This window comes from Natator depressus, chromosome 3, assembly GCF_965152275.1.
Source record: "Natator depressus isolate rNatDep1 chromosome 3, rNatDep2.hap1, whole genome shotgun sequence".
NCBI lineage: Eukaryota > Metazoa > Chordata > Testudines > Cheloniidae > Natator > Natator depressus.
Genome location: NC_134236.1, coordinates 159331849 through 159354999, shown reverse-complemented (window position 1 = coordinate 159354999; position 23151 = coordinate 159331849). Strand labels below are relative to the sequence as shown.

At 43.6% G+C, this 23151-nt stretch overlaps 1 protein-coding gene across 10 annotated transcripts in view; it reads right to left on the bottom strand.

Annotated features, from left to right (window-relative positions):
* The window catches only part of ENAH (ENAH actin regulator), a 140618-nt gene that overhangs the window by 91087 nt on the left and 26380 nt on the right, over window positions 1-23151 (bottom strand). For all 10 annotated transcript variants that reach the window (XM_074949179.1, XM_074949181.1, XM_074949180.1 and 7 more), the window contains exon 2: window positions 7573-7738. In XM_074949179.1, coding sequence (XP_074805280.1) covers window positions 7573-7738 — 166 coding nt within the window. The remainder of the gene's footprint in view (window positions 1-7572; window positions 7739-23151) is intronic.

Genomic DNA, 23151 nt, shown 5'->3' with positions numbered 1-23151 from the left:
GAACAAGTAGATACTGTACAAATTCCAGTTTCCATGCCAACAATGATAAAAAAATTCCCTCAGTTTTGGAAGGCCATTCCTATAGCCTCTTCCTAGACTGGGATGGGCTTGAAAATGGTAAGTACTTCCCCTTTGCATAGGGATCCTGTTCTTATTATGGGTTGCTGGTGTGGTGAGTGGCAGGGGTAAAGGGGTAAGTAGCAGGGGTAAAGAGCTTGTTCTTCGGGTGTCCGTGGGCGATGGGGTGCTTGCTTTGGAGGATATTAACCTGATACAAGTCACAGTGCAATGTTCGTGCCAGAACAGAATGGTTTCTTTGCCTTAAATTCTGTTTTTTCTCACCTACAGGCATCTACAAAGTGCATTAAAAAATAAACAGAGTTCAGCAGTAATTGTTGAGAATGGAAGGGATTAGCAATGCTGGCAGTCTGATTACAGCTAACCAAGTGCCTTATAATTTCTATGCCTTTTAGATGCCTCCTTTTGGGAAGTATACCGCACAAAATGCTATGTATAGCTGAAAGTTCAGGCCATTGTTCAAAGCAAAGTACTTTTTATATTACCTTATTTTTATTACATGTGGTTCTGTAATTTATGCCTCTTTATTTAAACCCATCACAGTGCCAATAGCTTGAATGGGATGGGAGTTGTAGGCCACAGCAGTCAACTGAGAGGATGTGGGAAAAGGGACGAGAAATAGGGGTAGGGAGTGGGTGCCAGCCCTGCTGGGGCTCATGGACTATTAAAATATAGGGGTCAACAATCAGCTATTGAGTCAGACTCCCCCCCCCCCCCCCAATTGTGAGGAAATATATGACCTCTTCATGACACCATCAGGATACATGAGGCAAGGCTGCTGTAGCAGTGCTAAAATAATGAGAAAGTTATGTGGCTCCAGGAGTGTGTAATCGCAAATGGGGTGATCCTGGTTGCAACATTTAAATGGGGATGTAACATTTGGTCTGTATGACTCCAGAGCATTACAGGGTATTCTTGCCAGCAAGTTAAAGAAGTATGGGCTGGATGAATGGACGAAAGGTGGATAGAAAGCTGGCTAGATTGTCGGGCTCAACGGGTAGTGATCAATGGCTCCATGTCTACTTGGCAGCCGGTATCAAGTGGAGTGCCCCAGGGGTCGGTCCTGGGGCCGGTTTTGTTCAATATCTTCACAAATGATCTGGAGGATGGTGTGGATTGCACCCTCAGCAAGTTTGCAGATGACACTAAACTGGAAGGAGTGGTAGATATGCTGGAGGGTAGGGATAGGATACAGAGGGACCTAGACAAATTAGAGGATTGGGCCAAAAGAAATCTGATGGAGGTTCAACAAGGACAAGTGCAGAGTCCTGCACTTAGGATGGAAGAATCCAATGCACCGCTACAGACTAGGGACCGAATGGCTCGGCAGCAGTTCTGCAGAAAAGGACCTAGGGGTGACAGTGGACGAGAAGCTGGATATGAGTCAACAGCGTGCCCTTGTTGCCAAGAAGGCCAATGGCATTTTGGGATGTATAAGTAGGGGTACTGCCAGCAGATCGAGGGACGTGATCGTTCCCCTCTATTCGACATTGGCGAGGCCTCATCTGGAGTACTGTGTCCAGTTTTGGGCCCCACACTACAAGAAGGATGTGGAAAAATTGGAAAGAGTCCAGCGGAGGGCAACAAAAATGATTAGGGGACTGGAACACATGACTTATGAGGAGAGGCTGAGGGACCTGGGATTGTTTAGTCTGCGGAAGAGAAGAATGAGGGGGGGATCTGATAGCTGCTTTCAACTACCTGAAAGGGGGTTCCAAAGAGGATGGATCTAGACTGTTCTCAGTGGTAGCAAATGACAGAACAAGGAGTAATGGTCTCAAGTTACAGTGGGGGAGATTTAGGTTGGATATTAGGAAAAAAACTTTTTCACTATAAGGGTGGTGAAACACTGGAATGTGTTACCTAGTGAGATGGTGGAATCTCCTTCCCTAGAAGTTTTTAAGGTCAGGCTTGACAAAGCCCTGGCTGGGATGATTTAGTCAGGGATCGGTCCTGCTTTGAGCAGGGGGTTGGACTAGATGACCTCCTGAGGTCCCTTCCAACCCTGATATTCTATGATTCTAGGGTACACAGGCAAACAGAAAGTAGATTCTGGTGTGATGCCTTGTAGTATGGGATAGCAGTCGTACTGTCAACTTAGTTCAAAATACAGATGCATTCACATGAACTTAACACACTAACTCATTCCAAAATTAACTAAATCCACTTTCAAAGTAGGTTATTCAATTTGCAGTTATTGGCTGGTTTATTTGAAAGAATTGCATCATGTGGACCATTTTAATTTGAAAAACAAAAGTTAGTGCAAAAAAGCTTCTTGGTGTAGACACGCCCTAAGCGTATGCATGCAAAAAAAAAAAAAAAAATCATAGAATATCAGGGTTGGAAGGGACCTCAGGAGGTCATCTACTCCAACCCCCTGCTCAAAGCAGGGCCATCCCCAATTTTTGCCCCAGATCCCTAAATGGCCCCCTCAAGGATTGAACTCACAACCCTGGGTTTAGCAGGCCAGTGCTCAAACCACTGAGCAAAGTAAGGCACCAAGGCTATTGTAATTAAGTTTTAGTTGTACTTAATACCTATTCTCCTCCAAACTTTTAAATCTTTCTTACTTGAATAACTGGACTGCTGTCTATATAAAAGTAAATTACATAAAAATCAAATTGAAATGAGGTTCACTTTTAAAGTGAAAGCATCTCTCCCCATTCCCCGACACACATGCCTGGCAATATTGGTATTTTAGATTGCTACACTATGCTAGCCACCTCTCGAACACCAATCAAAAGGATGGCAACCCCTCTCAAAGCCAGGCCCCTTTTTGCAATTGAAAAACAGTGTCTAGCAAAGATTGCCCTAGTACACATTCAGTGAGTAAGATATTCCCTTTTATTTTACTTCCACACCCAGATGAATAGCTTCTTTTAAAAACAAAAACAAAAAAACGTCAGAGCAGCAATTTCCAAACTTTATTAAAAAGAATGAGGAGTACTTGTGGCACCTTAGAGACTAACAAATTTACTTGGGCATAAGCTTTCGTGGGCTAAAGCCCACTGTCAGATGCATGCAGTGGAAAATACAGTAGGAAGATGTGTGAGTGTGTGTGTATACACACACACACCCCGAACATGAAAAAATGGGTCTTGCCATGCCAACTCTAACTAGATCAATCAATTAAGGTGGGCTATTATCAGCAGGAGAAAAAAAAAAAAAAAAAAAAAAAACTTGTAGTGATAATCAGGATGGCCCATTTCAAACAGTTGACAAGAAGGTGTGAGTAACAGTAGGGGAAAAATTAGCATGGGGAAATAGTTTTTACTTTGTGTAATGACTCATCCACTCCCAGTCTTTATTTAAGCCTAATTTAATGTCGTCCAGTTTGCAAATTAATTCCAGTTCTGCAGTTTCTCATTGGAGTCTGTTTCTGAAGGGTTTTTTTGGTGAAGAATTGTGACTTTTAGGTCTGTAATTGAGCGACCAGGGAGGTTGAAGTGTTCTGACCGATTTTTGAATGTTATAATTCTTAAAGTCTGATTTGTGTCCATTTATTCTTTTGCATAGAGATTGTCCGGTTTGGCCAATGTACATGGCAAAGGGGCATTGCTGGCACATGATGGTATATATCACATTGGTAGATGTACAAGAGATCGAGCTTCTGATGGTGTGGCTGATGTGATTCGGTCCTATGATGGTGTCCCTTGAATAGATATGTGGACAGAGTTGGCAATGGGCTTTGTTGCAAGGATAGGTTCCTGGGTTAGGTTTTTTGTTGCGTGGTGTGTGGTTGCTGGTGAGCATTTGCTTCAGGTTGAGGGGCTGTCTGTAAGCGAGGACTGGCCTGTCTCCCAAGATCTGAGAGACTGAGGGCTCGTCCTTCAGGATAGGTTGCAGATCCTTGATGATTCGCTGGAGAGGTTTTAGTTGGGGGCTGAAGGTGCCGGCTAGTGGCGTTCTGTTTCTTTCTTGGGCCTGTCCTGTAGTAGGTGACTTCTGGGTATTCTTCTGGCTCTGTCAATCTGTTTCTTCACTTCAGCAGGTGGGTATTGTAATTAAGAACGCTTAATAGAGATCTTTTGGTGTTTGTCTTTGTCTGAGGGATTGGAGCAAATGCGGTTGTATCGTAGAGCGTGGCTGTAGACGATGGTTCGTGTGGTGTGGTCTGGATGAAAGCTGGAGGCATGTAGGTAAGTATACTGGTCAGTAGGTTTCTGGTATATAGAGTTGTGTTTATGTAACCATTGCTTATTAGCACTGTAGTGTCCAGGAAGTGAATCTCTTGTGTGGACTGGTCCAGGCTGAGGTTGATGGTAGGATGAAAATGGTTGAAATCATGGTGGAATTCCTCAAGGGCTTCTTTTCCATGGGTCCAGATGATGAAGATGTCATCAATGTAGTGCAAGTAGAGTAGGGGCATTAGGGGACGAGAGCCGAGGAAGCGTTGTTCTAAGTCAGCCATAAAAATGTTGGCATACTGTGGGGCCATGAGGGTACCCATAGCAGTGCCGCTAACTTGAAGGTATACATTGTCCACAAATGTGAAATAGTTGTAGGTGAGGACAGTCACAAAAAGTTCAGCCACCAGGTTTGCCATGACATTATCGGGGATACTGTTCCTGACAGCTTGTAGTCCATCTTTGTGTGGAATGTTGGTGTAGAGAGCGTCTACATCCATAGCGGCCAGGATGGTGTTTTCTGGAAGATCACGGATGGATTGTAGTTTCCTCAGGAAGTCAGTGGTGTCTCGAAGATAGCTGGGAGTGCTGGTAGCGTAGGGCCTGAGGAGAGAGTCTACATAGCCAGACAATCCTGATGTCAGGGTACCAATGCCTGAGATGATGGGGCGTCCAGGATTTCCCAGTTTATGGATCTTGGGTAGCAGACAGAATACCCCTTGTCGGGGTTCTAGGGATGTGTCCGTGCAGATTTGTTCCTGTGCTTTTTCAGGGAGTTTCTTGAGCAAATGGTTTCTTTTATGATACAGTTCTGCGGTGACCTGGTATCCTACTTTTGACGTGTCTGGCTCAAGGAATATTTTCCACACACCTCTAAACAACACACTAACCCACAGAAACCTTCCTACCAACACTACAAAAAGAAGGATTCTGCGTGTACCCCTCCTGAAAGTTGAAACAACATACTGGACTTCTACATAGAGTGCTTCCGCCAACGTGCCCAGGCTGAAATTGTGAAAAAGCAGCATCACTTGCCCCATAACCTCAGCCGTGCAGAACACAATGCCATCCACAGCCTCAGGAACAACTCTGACATTATAATCAAAAAGGCTGACAAAGGAGGTGCTGTCGTCATCATGAATAGGTTGGAATATAAACAAGAGGCTGCTAGGCAGCTCTCTAACACCACGTTCTACATGCCATTACCTTCTGAGGGTTACCAAAAGAAACTACACCATTTGCTCAAGAAACTCCCTGCACTCTGAGCTGTTTTCAAACTTTTGAAGCTGAGCCCCCCACCTTTGAGTTATAATTTTTGGTTGTGCCTTCCTCCCCAACCCAGACAGGCTGGGTGACCTGCTGAAGTAAGTCAGGGGGTGGAGGTGGCACTCGCTCCCTGAGTACCGCTGGCCCCTGCCCACCCAAAATTGAAGTCAAACTACACCTATGCCTGAGCTTCTGGCACCCCAAGCCCACAACCCCAAGTTATGGGGGGGCTCAGAAAGAAAAAGGTTAAGAATCCCTGCTCTAAAGTCATCTGGAAGGGACAAGTGTGAGGGCCCCACTACTGCTCTTCTGGTGAGACGATGATGGCACCACTGGCGGAGGGGCTGGGGCACTCTCCTGCACTGGGGAAGATTCCATTGGTGTCAGCAACTGCTCCTCTGTCCCCATGTCAGAGCCCATGCCTTGTTCTGAACTCTGTGTCAGTGGTGCGGGGGGTAACTTCTCCAAGGCCAGAGAGGAGTGATGCAAATATGGCACTGGTATCATTGGAAGGTCCCATGGATTCCAAAAGGGCTACTGAGCTGGCCAGTGGCCCTGCTGCCATGCAGCCGCTGCCGGCGCAGTGTTGTCCTCCAGAACCCAAGGGGATTGCTGTTTATGTGGCGAAGGGCTGAACTCTTGATCCAACTCAGACAAGTCTCCCCTCAGTGACCACCTCACGTGTCTGCAGCTGACATCAGGGACGGAAGACCAGTGCCTAACAGGTAGTAACCAATGACTCTCCAGAGAGCGGTGCTGGGTTAATGGGGAACGGTGATGTGAAGGTTAAGAGTGGTCCCGTGCAGGTGGCAACTGGCATGCCAAAGGTCATTTGGGGGAAGGAGACTTGCACGCACCAAGGTGTTCGGGGAGGAGGAATGGTACTGGGAATGCGGAGTTCAGTGCCTTAAGGCTGGCAATCCGCGCTGCAATGGTGGGGACCGCAAACGTGGAGCCAGTGACCTGGGGTGTATGGCCATGGACCACAGTTGCAGAGCTGGGGATCAAGGTTGCGGAGTTGAGGAACAGTGCCTCTGCTCCGGAGACCAGCAATACGCCTCTGCCCTTTGAGGCGGGCCTATAGCTAGCTTGCCCTTGGATTGGGGATGCAGCATAGGCAGTGCCGGAAGGGCCAAAAGATCCCCAGGTGTCGAAGGCACTAACAAGTGCCGAGGTCCCCTGCTGCTCCCAGGAGTCAGAAGTGGATCCCTGGGTGGGCTTAATAGTTCAGTCAGAGAGGTACCCCCTTGCAGCTCTGGGGTGGGCGGACCTGATAACTTTCCCTTCTGTGCTCGGTGCCAGGGAGCAGCTGCGCTGTTTCTTCTGGCTCTTCCTCCTCGCCTCTTCCATTATCTGTGGAGGCATCCGAAGGCTCTGCCCATGGTCAATTGCTCTTCTGAATTTACAACTTGTCATCTGACAATGTTATCAGCTCACAAACTTCCTCTATCATCATTATGCTGAAGACTTTAATGCTCCATTTTTTATGGATAGAAAGAAAGACAGTAATACAAAAAAATGGGGGAGGGGGGAAGAGTTCAGAGAAGAGGGTACTGTTGTAGTTGAGTCTGGATAAAATGAGGTTCTGAATGACAGATCTGGCTTTTAGGCTGGCTATAAAAGGTTGGAGCTGCCAAGTGGGAAGAAGTGTAGCATTTGATTATGGCATTGATGTGTAGGGCAAAGGAAAGGGAGCGGCAGTCAAAAATAATCCCCCACGATTGCGGGCCTGTAACTGGAAGGATGATGGCGTTGACAGTGAGAGAAGAAGGGAAATCGAGCAGGTCTAGGAAGAAAAATTCTGTTTTAGCAATATTAGAGCTTAAACAGTTTACTGTGAATTAAGTTGGCTTGCACATAAATTGCTTCATGTTGTTCTCCTTCCCTGAACTTGTCCACTTGTTTGTCCTTACAGCAATGACCATACTTTCCTCAAATGTTTGGAAAATGCCCAATATGTCCTGGGCGATATCATAAGCTAAATTTGTATTTTTATTATTTTGGATAGTCCCATTACTTTACTGAACAGAGATTTCTTAAATGGAATAAGTATAATAGTTAAAACTAAGTTCCCATTGAAAATTATTAGAGGTTCACTTACCTGATGATCTTGAATTTTCCTGCCCACTACTCTAAAGGTATTGTTTCCTGTGTGATGATATATATGAACTCTACTGAATCCAGTTGACCCACCAGCTGGTACCCATTTCTTATTGGTATCATCATAGACCATAACTGCAGCTCGTGCTTGGCAGATACTCTGTTCACTATTAAGACAAGAAAACAGATATTTAAGGTTAAAAAGTAAAAACAGAGTTAAGGCAAATGAAAGCGCTACACGTAAACAAAACACACACAAAAATTACTGGGCAAATTAAAGTAACCTGACAGGAATTTTACCTTTCATCAATGTAGAATTGCTAGCACCATAGCACAGCAATTGTTTCACTTACAGTGTATCATTCTGAAGTAGAGTTCTGCTCACAAAAGGTATGAACAAAAAGAACCGTATTAATGGTAAAGATGGACCAATATAATTAGTAAAAAAATATAAAAAGTATAATTTAGTTTAAAAAAAAGGGAAGCATCAGAGAAGGGGGTCAGCTTATGAACAGCTATAGAGAGAGGGAGAGGTGGGACACAGCCTCTCCGCTTCTGGCCAGCCTCCTCTCCCTCCAGCCTCCGAAGCAGCTACAGCTCCGGGGCTGGCAGGCTGTGGCCACGCCACCCGGCCTGCCAGAGCCGTGCCACCCAACCTGCCAGAGCAGGCTGCGGCCAGGCCAGAGACATCCTCCCCTGGCCCTCCCCAGATAAGGTGGGAAGGGATGGGGAGAGTGTGGGGGTCCCAGGCTAGGGCTGGGGTCATGGGGGGGGGGGGGGTCACAGGGGTTACTCCCCTGACCTCCAGCTTCTCTCCCCCCCCCCCCCCAAATTTCCCCACCAGTTGCTGTCCTGGCCCCTCAGGGTAAGCAGCTGGCGCACCAGGACACTTTGTTTACTTAGGTTTACCTCCATGTCTGCGGACACTCAAGGTAAACAAACCATCTCGGCCCGCCAGCGGCTTATCCTGATGGCCTGGGAGCCAAAGTTTGCCAACCCCTGAATTATAGGGTCGGGTTATGAATGGGTCATAAACATTTTCCATTTTTACTTATCCATCGGGGGGGGGGGGGGGGTTGTCAGCTTATAAAGGAACCGGTTTATGATCGAGTATATACGGTACTTTCCATGCCTTTCTAGGTTGCCTCCACAGCACAATGCAGTGAGTTTTACATTACCAGCAAAGTACATACTGGACTGGCACTTACTCAGCCATTTTCCAACAGATGTGGAGTGAGGGGCTGCAAAGGGGCAAAAAAGCTTTAATTTGCTAAAGTGATGAATGCCACCATATTCTAGTAGTTAAAGCCACTGTTTTAATGTTAGGGATCTGCAGTGAAAATTAAACAAATCAGTTTCAGCAATTTGAGAAATGTAGGTGTAAGCATTTAAAAGTAAGTATGCATAATTTCTACTAAATACAACCATGTATTGACAGAAAGGTATAAAAATGAAAACCCAGTATTGGCATATCAAGTTATTTTGTTATCAAAAATGGCTGGCACTGGCAATCAACCTGAAAAAGAAATTATTATTCCTCCCACTTCCCAAAAGGTTGAAACTACTCTGTTATACATTCAACTGGAGAGTAGTTACTTATTTTGCTTCATAATTCTGGCTGACACATACAAGAGCAAGAAAAATATAAGCTCTGTCAGAATTGTTCTTTGATGGTCTTGGATTGTTAATGGATATGTTACTATCTACAAACATGAATGTGAAAGTAACATTAACTGGCCAACTATTTTTAACAAGTAAGCATGCATCAATTGCTATAGTTTGGCTACCCCTGCAGTTAATTAAGTTGCTATAAAATCACCCGAGTCACATCTAGGGCATCTGAATAGCACAGCATTTAGAACACTCATTTGTAGCCAACATTTACTACTTACATCGACCAGGTATCAATTACTTTTTTAAAACTTAAATTCTAAAGCCTAGTTGGAACTGGTCTCAATATATTAAGGTCTCCAACCAAAGTGAAATTAAAAAGGAGAGTGGGGTACATAGCAGATGAATGCTATTATCAGAGTCATTTCTGGTTTATATGCTTTAGTCTTCATTCTACTGTGGGATTCAATATAGTCACATCTCTCGGTTAAGCTCAGTTAGAGCTTCACTTCTATGAAGTACATCATACCCTTCCTTTAAAGAATCAGTAGTAAACCAATGCCACAGCATGATGGGAAGCACACTCCCGGGGGAATTCTGTGCCAAAAATTAAAAATTCTGCATGCAATATTTTAAAATTCTGCGTATGTTTCTTGCCAAAATAACACAACGTAACCCCACCAGTTTCAGGTTTCAGAGTAGCAACCGTGTTAGTCTGTATCCGCAAAAAGAGGAGTACTTGTGGCACCTTAGAGACTAACAAATGTACCTTAGCGTAAGCTTTCACGAGCTTTTTTTCCACGAAATCTTATGCTCAAATAAATGTGTTAATCTCTAAGGTGCCACAAGTACTCCTTTTCTTTCCACCAGTTTCAATTATTTTGGTAATTTATTTCAAAATGCCTGTCAACAAGTATGTCTGTAACAAACAAAAAAGATTCAGGAAATGTTTGACAAAGATTCCTTACTAGTTATATTAATAAAGAATTTTGAGTAATAAAATACAGAAACATATTTCCCTTCAGAAGCAGTACAAAGGCTTGGGGAAGTCAGGGGTAACGGAGGAGCTGAGGGAGAAGGAAGTAATTACTGGGAAGGAGGCTGGGAGCAAACCTGAAGTGTTGTTGGGTGTGGGGGATTGTTAGGGAGCCTCCCCCATGAAGGCCCTGGATGCCTTCTAGCCTCTCCCATTCAGTCAGGAACATCTCCCCCCATGTCCCTCCTCCCTTCATCCCCAAATGTCCCCACTCAGCCACCATTCCTCCCTCATTCCCATGTGTCCCTGAACCCCCACTCCCATTCAGACCCTGGCTTAAAGCTGTTACCCCACTAGCTCTTGTACCTCCCCCCGAGTCTGTTTCCCCACCTACTAGTGCTTCTGAACCACAGTCTATGTGACTCCCCATCAGCCCCGTATGCCGCACTCTGTCTCCCCACCCCATATCCCGGGCCTCCTCACCTGGCCCCATGGGCAGAGAACTGAGGAATGCAGCCATTGCCCCTTCCCTATCCACAGCTGACTGTTCCTCCAGTGAACAAAGCTGAAAAAGTTTAATCAAGGCTCTACCCTCCACTAGGGTTTGCTATGTGAAGTCAATTGTACTTGTTCTTTTATTTAGTTGATTTTGAAAATCCCATCTTTAGGTACCTAAACATGGGCTCAGGCACCAAACTTTAGGCTCCTATTTTGAAAGTTGTCTTGTATGTATGAAAAGAATGTTCATAAAATTGTTAAACTATTGAAACTAACTTTCTATTGTCAACACTGAAGAAATACAGTTTTAAAACGACAAATTTTACATCACTGAAAGAAAAGATTAAATACACAGTTTTAGCTCTTAGTGCTGGAGACACTTATGTACATGCTTGTTAAGCATGAGTAGTCTCACTGAAGTCAGTAAGTCATTAGGACTATTCATGTGAGTAACATACCTGTTGATGTGTTTACAGTATCAGGGCCTTAATTTCCATTTTTGTGGTTTTGCCTTTAACAATTGTTACAAAATTCAAATAAAGTACTCTTCCCAACAGTGGGATTTAAAGACAGCGTTTATAATTTAGTTCATTAGAAATTTTAATCTTAACCTGTAACAGCACAAATTTTCAAGTTTAAAACAATTGTTTAAATTGCTCCTGCTCTGGATCTGGTGTTGTGTGGTTGGGTAAGGGAAGCCCTTGAAGAAACAAAGGTGTAACTTATACCTTAAATTTTAATAAAAAAACAATTTCTGGATTCTCTCCCTTTTCCGAGAGCTTGGAAACCCAAATCTGCTCTAGAACCTGCTTAAATCTAAAGCTGCATCTCATCTACGGACCAGTTGTACTGTAAGACCTAAAGCTGAAAGCCTTAAGAGGGAGTTGCATGTCAAAGAAATCCATTCAGTTTTTTGTGTTTCATAATTCGTTCTTTTGTCTGTGGATTAAAAAACAAACCTGATGCAAATAAAATAAGAGCTTGTCCCACTGCAGCCCATCTGTTCTTCCTCTGATTTTCCAGTTTTAGTGGCAACCATTTCCACAGCAACAGGCAAATATCAAACAGGTGTGAGGTTTCATTGCAGGACAAGCAGAAAAAAGTTTTTACTCAAATACGCATCTTGCTGTCAGAGATAACTGACAATTCCATATAATAAAATATTAACCATCATCCTAAAACTGCAGGACTTGATGAAATTGAGCACAGCTGGTCAAAGTATATTTCATACTAAATAAACTCAAATCAAAATGGAATTGTTAATTCACATTTTAGTTTGTGTTCCATTCCCCTTGCTAATATTAACCTTGGTAAGGGTCTAGTCAGCATTGCTTTTTTTATTGAAGACTGAAGCAAAATAGGCATTAAACCACCTCAGCCTTCTTGGTGTCAGCCATTATTAGCTCTCCTTCCCCACTAAGTAAAGTGACTCCTCACTTAAATCGTCATGGTTAACGTTGTTTGGTTGCAGATCAATTAGAGAACATGCTCGTTTAAAGTTGCGCAATGCTCCCTTGTAACATCGTTTGGCAGCTGCCTGCTTTGTCCACTGCTTGCAGGAAGAGCAGCCTGTTGGAGCTAGCTGGTGGGGGCTTGGAACCAGGGTGCACTGGCAGTCCCCCATTCCCCTAAGTTGCCTGTGCGGCAGCCGCCCAACAGGCTATCAATTGCCAGCAGTTCAGCTGTCTGTCCCCCCACTGCCAAGTACTGTTCCTGCCCTCTGCCTTGGAGCTGCTCCCTGGAGCCTCCTGCTCGCTGTGCAGCAGGGGGAAAGACGGGGCTAATGTGAGAGTGTCCCCCTCCCCCCACTTACCCCATTTCCATGGGGGGAGAGGGGAACATGACAGGGCTCAGGACGGAGGGAACTTCCTGGCAGCAGCTTTTATCTCAACTTGCTGATCTACTTTAAAAGGCAGTGTACTTAGAGTGGGGTCAGCATACTTAAAGGGGCAATGCGCATCTCTCTCTCACACATGGTGTCTCTGTCTGCCATGCTGCCTCTCCTCCCTCCATTCGTGCTGCCTTATAGAGTGTGAGGCTACATTAACAACAAGGGGTTAACCCTTGAGGGCTCAAGCTGATTGCAAGTTCATCATTTAGCAGTAACAACAAGGAGTCCGGTGGCATCTTAAAGTCTAACAGATTTATTTAGGCATAAGCTTTCGGGGGTAAAAAACCACTTCAGATGCATTTAGCAGTAAGGCGTTCCCTGGGAAATATCCCATCCTCTGACTTCACCACCTCAATCAAGCTTCACAATCACCGCTGTGTACCAGCATTAAATTGTTTTTATATATAAAAGACACACCCACACACATCTTTTGTCTGGTGAAAAAAATTTCCCTGGAACCTAACCTTCCCATCCCCCATTTACATTAATCCTTATGGGGAAATTGGATTCGCTTAACTTTGTTTCACATAAAGTCGCATTTTTCAGAAACAGAACTACAACGTTAAGCGAGGAGTTACTGTAGTGGACCTACACTTTACTTACTTTCTCTTCTTCCTATTGTATTTATAAGACCTTTCTGATTTTATCCTCTACATGCCCAGGTTGTTCTTTTGTACTCATCCTTAAACTGTCCATGTTTCTGCTTTTTGTAGGATTCTTTTTTTGACTTTCAGGACACTGAGGAAATCCTGATGGATAGGGCCCTACCAAATGCAGGGTCCATTTTAATCAATTTAACAGCCAGAGGTCTTTTTAATTGGTCAATTTCACGTCTTCAGCTGTTTACATCCGAAATTTCACAGTGTTGTAACCATGGGGGTCCCGACCTAAAATGTACCCGGAAGTGGCTCTGATCGCCCCTTCTCCCCGAGCTGCCATGCAAGGGAAGGACAAGTCATGTCTCTCCCTCCAGCCCAGCAAGGACATTCAGCTAGGAGCCCCCTGACTGGGGCGCTTCCAGGAGCCAGGGGATATCAGACCCACCTCCACAAGTCTCCTCCAGCTGCAGGAACCTCCGGTGCTGGACAGGGAGCTTCCTGAAGGAGGGGCAGGCACTCTGAGGTGGGTCAGATCTCCCCGTGCGAGCAAGAGCAACCATGCAGGGGTAGGACAAATCCTTTCCCTCCCAAGCCCAGCTGGGACTTGCAGCAAGGAGACCCCTGACTGGGGCACTCCCAGCAGCAAGGGGGAGATCAGATTTCAGGGGGAAGGGCTTATTTCAAGGTCCAAGACACATTTTTCATGGCTGTTAAATTAGTAGGGCCCTCCTGATGGAGCCATAGTGACCCCTTAATAGTCTACCTTTCCTTCATATCAAGCTAAGTTGCTCTTATGCCTTTAATATTGCCCGTTTCAGAAACTGCTCTCCTGAATCCTCTTTTCCCTTAGATTTTCTTCCTATGGGACCTTACCCATGAGATTTCTGAGTTTGTTAAAGTCTGCTTTTTTGACGTTTATGGGTTTGGACTGGACCGAGAAAGTTGTAAGCACCCCTGTTGTTCACAATAATTCACTGTCATTATAAAAGCATCTTTCAGAGTAGCAGCTGTGTTAGTCTGTATCCTCAAAGAAAAGGAGTACTTGTGGCACTTTAGAGACTAACAAATTTATTTGAGCACAAGCTTTTGTGAGCTACAGCTCGCTTTATCGGATGCATTCAGTGGAAAATACAGTGGGGAGATTTTATATACACAGAGAACACGAAACAATGGGTGTTACCATACACACTGTAACCAGAGTGATCAGGTACGGTGAGCTATTACCAGCAGGAGAGAAAAAAACTTTTGTAGCGATAATCAAGGTGGGCCATTTCCAGCAGTTGACAAGAACGTGAGAGGAAGGGGGGGTATAAACATGGGGAAATACTTTGTGTAATGACACATCCACTCCCAGTCTTTATTCAAGCCTAATTTAACGGTGTCCAGTTTGCAAATTAATTCCAATTCAGCAGTCTCTCGTTGGAGTCTGTTTTTGAAGTTTTTTTTGTTGAAGAATTGCCACTTTTAGGTCTGTAATCGAGTGACCAGAGAGATTGAAGTGTTCTCCGACTGGTTTTTGAATGTTATAATTCTTGATGTCTGATTTGTGTCCATTTATTCTTTTACGTAGAGACTGTCCGGTTTGGCCAATGTACATGGCAGACAGGCACTGCTGGCACAAGGACTGGTCTGTCTCCTAAGATCTGAGAGAGTGATGGGTCGTCCTTCAGAATAGGTTGTAGATCCTTGATGATGTGTTGGAGACGTTTTAGTTGGGGGCTGAAGGTGATGGCTAGTGGCGTCACTCTCACAGATCTTGGGAGACAGGCCAGTCTTCACTTAAAGACAGCCCCCCAACCTGAAGCAAATACTCACCAGCAACCACACACCACACAACAGAACCACTAACCCAGGAACCTATCCTTGCAACAAAGCCTGTTGCCAACTGTGTCCACATATCTATTCAGGGGACACCATCATAGGGCCTAATCCCATCAGCCACACTATCAGAGGCTCGTTCACCTGCACATCTACCAATGTGATATACGCCATCATGTGCCAGCAATGCCCCTCTGCCATGTACACCGTTACACAAAGTAATGCCTTTTCTAAAAGCATCTTTCATTTCCTCCCCAGACGCTCCTACCATCTGTACCCACTTTCCTTTCTGCACAGAATCTCAGATTTTTTCAAAGAGAAAAATCAAGATCCAACACAACCTCCCCACCCTTTCCCATCAGCAACAGGAGTCGGAGTTTGTTTTGGGAAGTTTGTCTGCTCACCGTCTAATCTTCCACTTGCCCAAGTAACCCCATCCCTTCTTCTGATCTCCCTTGCCCCTTTCTCAACCTCTTACTCTCCTTCTCCGTCAAAATACAAGGGTGCATTAGTCTCTCCACCCTTGATCCTACTTGCCTCTGCAGCTAACCCTGCTCCTTCTACACACACCATCTCAATCATCCTTCTTCCATTCATCTCCCAAGTTCACTGATTGCACCATCTACAACTGCTATTTGGATTTCCACTACTCTTATTCTATTCTAGAAACTCTTCCAATCCTGCTTCTGACACTTAGCCTTCAGTGAGAGCAGTTTCAGTGATGTGCAACGCACAATTCCTAGCCAAATCCAAGCCAGTACTTCATTCTTATCAAGCTTACATGCTTTTCCATGCGACCCCTTGTGTCTCTGCAAAATCACCTCATTAGCTTCCTTCCAACCCCTCCTCTGCTGCCTACAAACAACTTGACAATGGTTAGATATCTGATGTGTGGTGATTGCTGCTTATCATACTGACAAGTGTTGTTTCATAGTTACCTTGTGCTCCCCCTGATTTTTATTCTCCAGTTGTCTGTTGTCTTATACTAAGATTGTGAACTCTTGAGGGTATATAGGTGGTTCTTCTCTTGTGTTTGTACAGCAACAAGCCAATGGAGCCTTGAGCTATGACTGAGGCCCCAACAAGCTATTGTGATACAAATAATAAATTTAGAAACCCCAGAGGTTTTTGAATGCTGAAATTCCTCTGGTAATCTACTACGAAGTACCAGTATTTGGCTTCCATCTTAAATTTAAATTCATGTGTGGAACTAATGCACTTCTGATCCAATACTGGTAATTTTTTTCTCTTGTTATTTAAAAGTAAGCAAATCGCCAGGGCTTGGCTTACATTACAGACTTATGTCAGTATAACTATGACACTCAGGGATGTGGATTTTCTACACCCCTGAGCAATGCAGTTATACCAACCTAACCCCCAGTGTAGACAGTGCTATACTGACCTCTCAGGGAGGTGAAGTACCTACACCGAAGGGAGAAGCTCTCCCATCAGTGTAGATAGCATCTTCACTAAGCACTACAGCTGCATCGGTGCAGCGGTAGTGCTGTTATGTGTAGACAAGCCCAAGAAGGCATAACACAGGGAATTTCTAACGGACAAGCAAGTGGATTGGATAACAAGTTTCTTCCCACCATAAACTTATGATTCTAGGTCTTAAGATAATACAACACCTGGATGCTTGTCCTGGCAAATGTATTACTCCCCAGCAGGTTACAAGATAGTTCAGAAAAAACCTACATAGAAAACAGAAATAGGTCAAGGTAACCGCTTTTCCTTGAACTTATTCGGACCTGAAATCACAATTTTGCACCATCGAAGCAAAAAGCACAACTACACAGGGAGCATAAATGGCAATACTGAGTTTCATAAGGCAAACTCATAAGACCATGTAAACAGAAGCACGTATTGACAGAGAAAGTGCTTCACAGATGTCAGGTAAGTGGCAAAGTTGTTGTTTTAAGGAACCTGAACCAAGACTTGACACATTCACCCCCACACAATGTGCTCTTCCTTGTTTTCAGAGCCACCGTTTAGGTTCATTCCCCAACCCTATGCCAGGAGACATAAGCCCACACTTCTCCAATCTATAGCACATAATTGGCAGAAGGACTCCACACTGGCAACATGCAAAGCTACAGTTAGTTTATATTTGCACTTCCTTCCTCCACTTTCTGCCATTTTTCTGAAAGGAATATAACACATTAAAGCCCTGTGCTCCAATTTTTTTTTGCAACAGGTTTGCTAAGACAACCCAACTGAAGCACTGTGATGACTAAAAAGGACTTAAGTGGAGAGTCAGCAAATAGACAATGCTAACACCAGAAAAACTGAGTCTGCCAGATTGACAGGAGACCCAGTATGCTCCCAGAAACAAGCCACAATTACAAATTCAATGGCTTATTTGCCATAAGACTAGCAACCATGAAAGTGAAGATTTAGATGGTTGCTACAGAGTTACTAAAAGCATGTTCTAAATGCTGGCACAGAGTACTAACAAAGAGATTCAGAGAACTATGAAAAATGCACAGAGCAGGTAAGCAAGAGATGAGATGCACCTGTCTTGTCAGTCAGTACAGCTGTGAGATAAGCCACAAGTACTGCTAATTATATCTCAATTAAATTAGTTATAATCCAAGTTATTACAAGACAAAGACTTCAATTCAAAAATTCCTCTCAGCGGAAATATTTTGCTCTAAAAAAACAATTACTCGTGTATACTATATTAGAAGAAACAGAATGATTAGGAATTACAAAATTTTGCTTAATGTATTAGACTCTCCATTAAAGTTTTAATTTTAATATGTAGATTATTGCTTCTTTAAAAATAGGGTCTACAATCTCATGGTATTTTGTATACCTAATTCTTGGGCGAAATTTCATGAATTTAAAGAACATGGAAGCAGCTCAAATATTTTAAGCTCAATATAAACACAACTATAATCCAGTGTAGTGTGTTCATTAAGGTGTTTTGTTTTTGTTTTTGTTTTTTTTTTTACAATCACATCACAATTTAGCAGATATAATTCCTTTAAGGGTACTGCCTCCCCACCCCCTCCTCCCCCCGCCACAATCCCAGATCTTGTGATGAAGTGTGAGCAGCTTCCAGCTCCCACAAATTCCATTGTGACTCCTGCCATTTACTCAACCTCCTCCAATAATCTCCAGCATTCCAACATCTTTCTAACAGCACTGTATTTAGACTTGCAGCCAGAAAAAACAGGGGAAAGGCCAGAGAATCACTCCATCATCAGGAAAAGGCTACTAAGAAGAACAGATAGGCCTGTCACCAGAGCTGATCCGGAAAACAGAAGGGTGTGCTGTCTGACAGGAGCTCAGATACTGGATGTGGACGTGAGGCTGAAGAGGATCCTAGTGGGAGCAGAAAAGAATCCACTAACTGTCCTTCATGTCGGAACAAATGATTCTTGCTGGAACTTATCAGACGAGACTATGGCATGCTGGGGAAGACGCCTAAGGAAATGGAGGCTCAAGTAATCTTGAGTAGGATTCTGCCTGTCCCTAGAGAAGGGGAAAAGGTGGTGACACAAGATGACTATCAACAGATGGCTCAGGCAGCAGTTGCTGTAAGAAGGGCTTTGAGATGTTTGACCACTGAGGCATTCATGAACAGAGGACTGTTCTCATGGCATGGACTCCACCTGATTAGGGAGAGAAATAGAATTCTGGGATGGAGGCTGGCACAACTGATTAAAAGAGCTTTAAACTCGGGGAGACAGTTGGAAGATGCTCATGTAATCTGCGTGCCTGATTTTAACATTGGGAGGGAGGAAAATCAAGAAATAAAGGATACAGCAATGGAAAGGAACAGAAGTGGGTAGAAAAATGGACATTAAGAGGAAGGACAGTGCAGATACCAGTCAGATAGGCGATACTGGAAGTAGAATGACTGTATCCAATCGGGCGAGAAATGTGGAGCGAAAACAAGCAGCAACAATTCAGGTGTTTGTACACCAACACAAGGAGCCTGGGTTACAAAATGGAGGAACTAAAACTACTGGTGCAGGACATGAAATCAGGTATTATAGGGATAATAGAAACATGACAGAATAGTAGTCATGACTAAGGCTACGTTTTAGTCACAAGTATTTTTAGTTAAAAAAAAGCGGCCATGACTTTTACTATATACCACTAACTAAAACTTGGGCTGGGGGACCACAGGTGCTCAGGGGGGCAGGCTGGGGGTGTCACAGGTGCTGGGGGGGTATAGCTGGCTTGGGACCCCTGCTGGTACTGCGGGGGGAGGGGAACGGTGCTTCCTAACTTCCCAAGTAGGCCCCACCTTGGGGTCTGTGGGGATGGATTCTCCAGCACCAGAGTCTGACTATACAGCAGGGGGGCACACTCCTTGCTGATTCAAGCGGATGTAAGGAAAGTTCCTTGGCCTGGGTCCAATTGGGGTCTCATGGCTTTCTCCATAAGGTATTTGCAGAGACAAAGTGCTCACGCTTCTTGGGTACAGCTGGAGAATGACCAGCAAATACTTCACCGAGCCAAGATGTGAGCTTACTCCAGGCAGCATTGATGGTCTTCGGTAACCAAGGAGGACAGCGGACAAGAGGCACAGAGTTTGAAGTCCGAAGTCCTGGGCATAGTTTGGTACCTGAACAGGCACAGAGGGGGTCCACCATATATAGAGCCCTACCAAATTCACAGCCATGAAAAATGCATCATGGACTGTGAAATCTAGCCTCCCCTGTGAAATCTGGTCTTGTGTGCGCTTTTACCCTATACTATACAGATTTCACAGGGGAGACCTGCACTTCTCAAATTGTGGGTCCTGACCCAAAGAGGATTGCAGAGGGGGCTGCTGGCGGGGAGCCCAACTCTGAAGGCAACTCCCCGCCAGCAGCAGTGCAGAAGTAAGGGGGCGTGGGGTGTACTACAAGAACCTTGCAAACCCCCTCCACATGCACACACCCTCCTTTTTGGGTCAAGACTCCTATAATTACAACATGAAATTTCAAATTTAAAATAGCTGAAATCATGAAATTTGCTATTTTTAAAATCCTATGGCCGTGAAATTGACCAAAATGGAGCATGAATTTGGTAAGGCCCTAACCATAGGCTAATCTAAATCTAAGTAGTATTCAAACTAAAAATCTATTGAAAGCTATTAAAAACTACTAAAACTATGAACCATTTACAACTCAAGTGATATTGCAGAACGACATCAAAACTGTGGACGCTAAGGGTTCCAACCCAGACCAAGTGGCAGTGAGACGGAACTGAAGAGCCCATCAGTCCACCCTGTGGGTCACGCATGGTGAGCATGCATGACCCACAGTGAAATAAAATAGGGACCATCACTCAAAGTAGTAGTTTTGGTTAACTCAGACAGTCCTGTGCTGAGAACCTGCTGAATTTCTGTAGCCTTCTGGTCCCAGCTCTAAATGCATACATAGTATTAATCAAAGCTTGCAAAGACTCATATTAGGCTTCAAAGACTCTTCAGCAATGCCTGAATCTGCCTAGTAGGTCTTTTAGGGATGCAGTCCCTTCTACCTCCAGGACACCTGTACCCATTCTCAGATCCTGTCAGCAGTTGTGTCTAATGGTGTCATAGGGTAATGTGATCATGCTCTTACAGGGAGACGTCGGTCATGGACCACTGCTTTCCACATCTTTGTGTACGTGGGTGGGTAACATCTAAGAAATCTTATAGAACAAGGATGTCTTGCTGCCCCCTACCACTTACCTTTCCCTGCTCTGGTATCTCTCCTTCCCAGCTCTCATCAGGCGAGGCATACCTTCCCCCAAATCAAGAATTTCCTTCCCTTTATGATATTTATAGCGTAAAGGGGAAAGATGCCCTTTTCTTGCTTTTGTTTTTCCTTCAAGAAGAATCTGAGGTTTGGAATCCACATGGTAGGAACTACTAGGTGTGAGCTGAAGTGTTCCTAGTTCCCAGCAGGATTTCTTTACCTGACTGTGCTACAGAACAAAAAGCGAGGCCGACCTTCTTCTGGGTATGTCTGTGATGGAAAAGGAGCCTCCAGAGGATGAGCTGTCTCCACCTGCCAGTGGGAGGAACTACAGTCTGGGCATCTGGACTGGTACAGAAGATCGCACTAATTAACCAAGTATGGTGTCTCACACTACTCTGGTATGATAGCCATTAATGTGGAATTTAATTAAAATGCTGCTGAGCTGCAGCCCTTCCATTCCCTTTTGTTCATTTTTAAGTTACCACTGTGTTTGTTACAGAGTATTAATGTGCGAGTCTTAAAAAAAATTAAGATAACACGAGGGACTCAAGAAGGTAAGGGGAGAGAGAATAAACAAGCCAGAAGACTGAGAAAGAAAGGTAAAGAGTTCACAGCTTTTTAAAATTATGTTTGCTGGCAGTTAACAGCTCTTGCTGTCTTGATTGGCCATTGTGTTGCCTAGTCACCCAGTTTTGAGAGCTCTTGTAACTCTGTTTTGGACTTACTATCTTGAATAGTTTCGTATCACCTGCAAATTTTGTCACCTCACTGTTTATCCCTTTTTCCAGATCATTTATGAATATGTTGGACAAAATTTCACACAAGACACATTGAGATTAATTGTGTCCACAATTTAAAAGTTGTACAAATTATACTAAACCTGTCATCCTCATGTTTAAATTATTTCTTCCTTCCCTTCATCTACTCTAATTCTCCAAAAAAGAACACAGACTATTTCAACTCAGTTTTTTGTGTAAGAAACTTACTGGAAATTCTTAAAGCTGTAAAGTTTAGCTTTAAACAAAGAAGAAAAGTTACATTGGTAAGCAATTATTAGAAGCATGGCCAGCCTCGATCTTTTTCCCCAAACAGCTCTGTAAAGCAGGGAGGCAGAGGGAAGAGAAGAGATGCATCTTGGAAGGGGAGAGGCTTTTCAAAGTAATTTCAGAGTTGATATTATAGCAGGGAAGAAGGGTTTTTTAAGCTATTTGGCTGTTGGGGACAGCTATGTTGCGACAGAAGAATGCTGCAGTTTCTTCCAATTCCCTCCCACAAGAAGTTATAGGACTTGTGTTGTGTGTATGTTGCAGAACAAAACAACCTAAGTGTCTCTGGAAGCACTCGATTATGAAGCATAAAACTGAACATACCACAATTAACAAATTGGTGTGGTTAGGGCTATGAAGTTAGCTACTCCTTTTTGCATATACTTTTCCAAATTTAAAAGGCATTTTAAGTGTAAAATGAGAGAAAAAGTGTAAGATTAAATAATTTTTAGTCTTGCATAGCTTCATATTGTACTTGTTGACTTGAATTAAAATGCAGCAGAAATTGAACAAGTACAGTACTCATATGAGATTGACGAAACAATTTATGAATGTCTGCTGCAGGTTTAAAACAAGTATGCTACAAATATATACCTTACACAAAGCAAAGCATCAAACCATAAGAGCCAGCAAAAGCAACAGTATTTCATATGCTAATGTCAATGTTTAAGTTACTTACAAAATCTAATCTAAAATTAAGTTGGTTTCAAAATCCAGAAGGCAAATTTTCAAGCGTTAACCAAAATTTAGTTCCACAACCCACTGAATTTTCATATACAATTAATAGTGATTAGTGTCTCACAAATAGTTACAAACCTTGGAATACAACTGCATATGCCAATGTGCAGAATCACTTAACATGCATTAACCACAATTTCTCTCTCACACACACATTCCATTCTGTACTTTTTTTTAAAAAACAGTAGTACAAATTAACAAATACATATGCGTAAGGGATAGATTTTTGCATGGTAACATATAAACCACTGAAATACACACACCTTGTTTCACATGCATGGCATTCTTCCCAGGCATTTTGAAATGAAGATCAAATCAACAGCCCACTAGTTCTTAAACCTAGACATTTCTTGGGTCTCATCAAGCAGTTTCATCAAGGTAGTAAAACATTCATTGAAATACAAACTTGCACATTAAAACATTGGCTGCAGCAAAGTGTAGTGAAACAGTTATCCTTCAGTGTCTCACTAGTGAATCTGATAATATCTTAAAGAGATGAGACTTATTTTGGAGAGTTTATATTATTTTCTACCACTCTTGTCCCCATACCATGTCCCCTATGGAAGTCAAACTAGGCTACTAAACATTACATTTTCAGTTATCTTTCTTGTCACTTGTCAATTACTTGTTTGTTTCACAGCCCACACAGGAAGAAAGTAATTTCCCAAACACCATACTACATTTATTCCAGAATCCATCTAGAGACAGACAGTCTA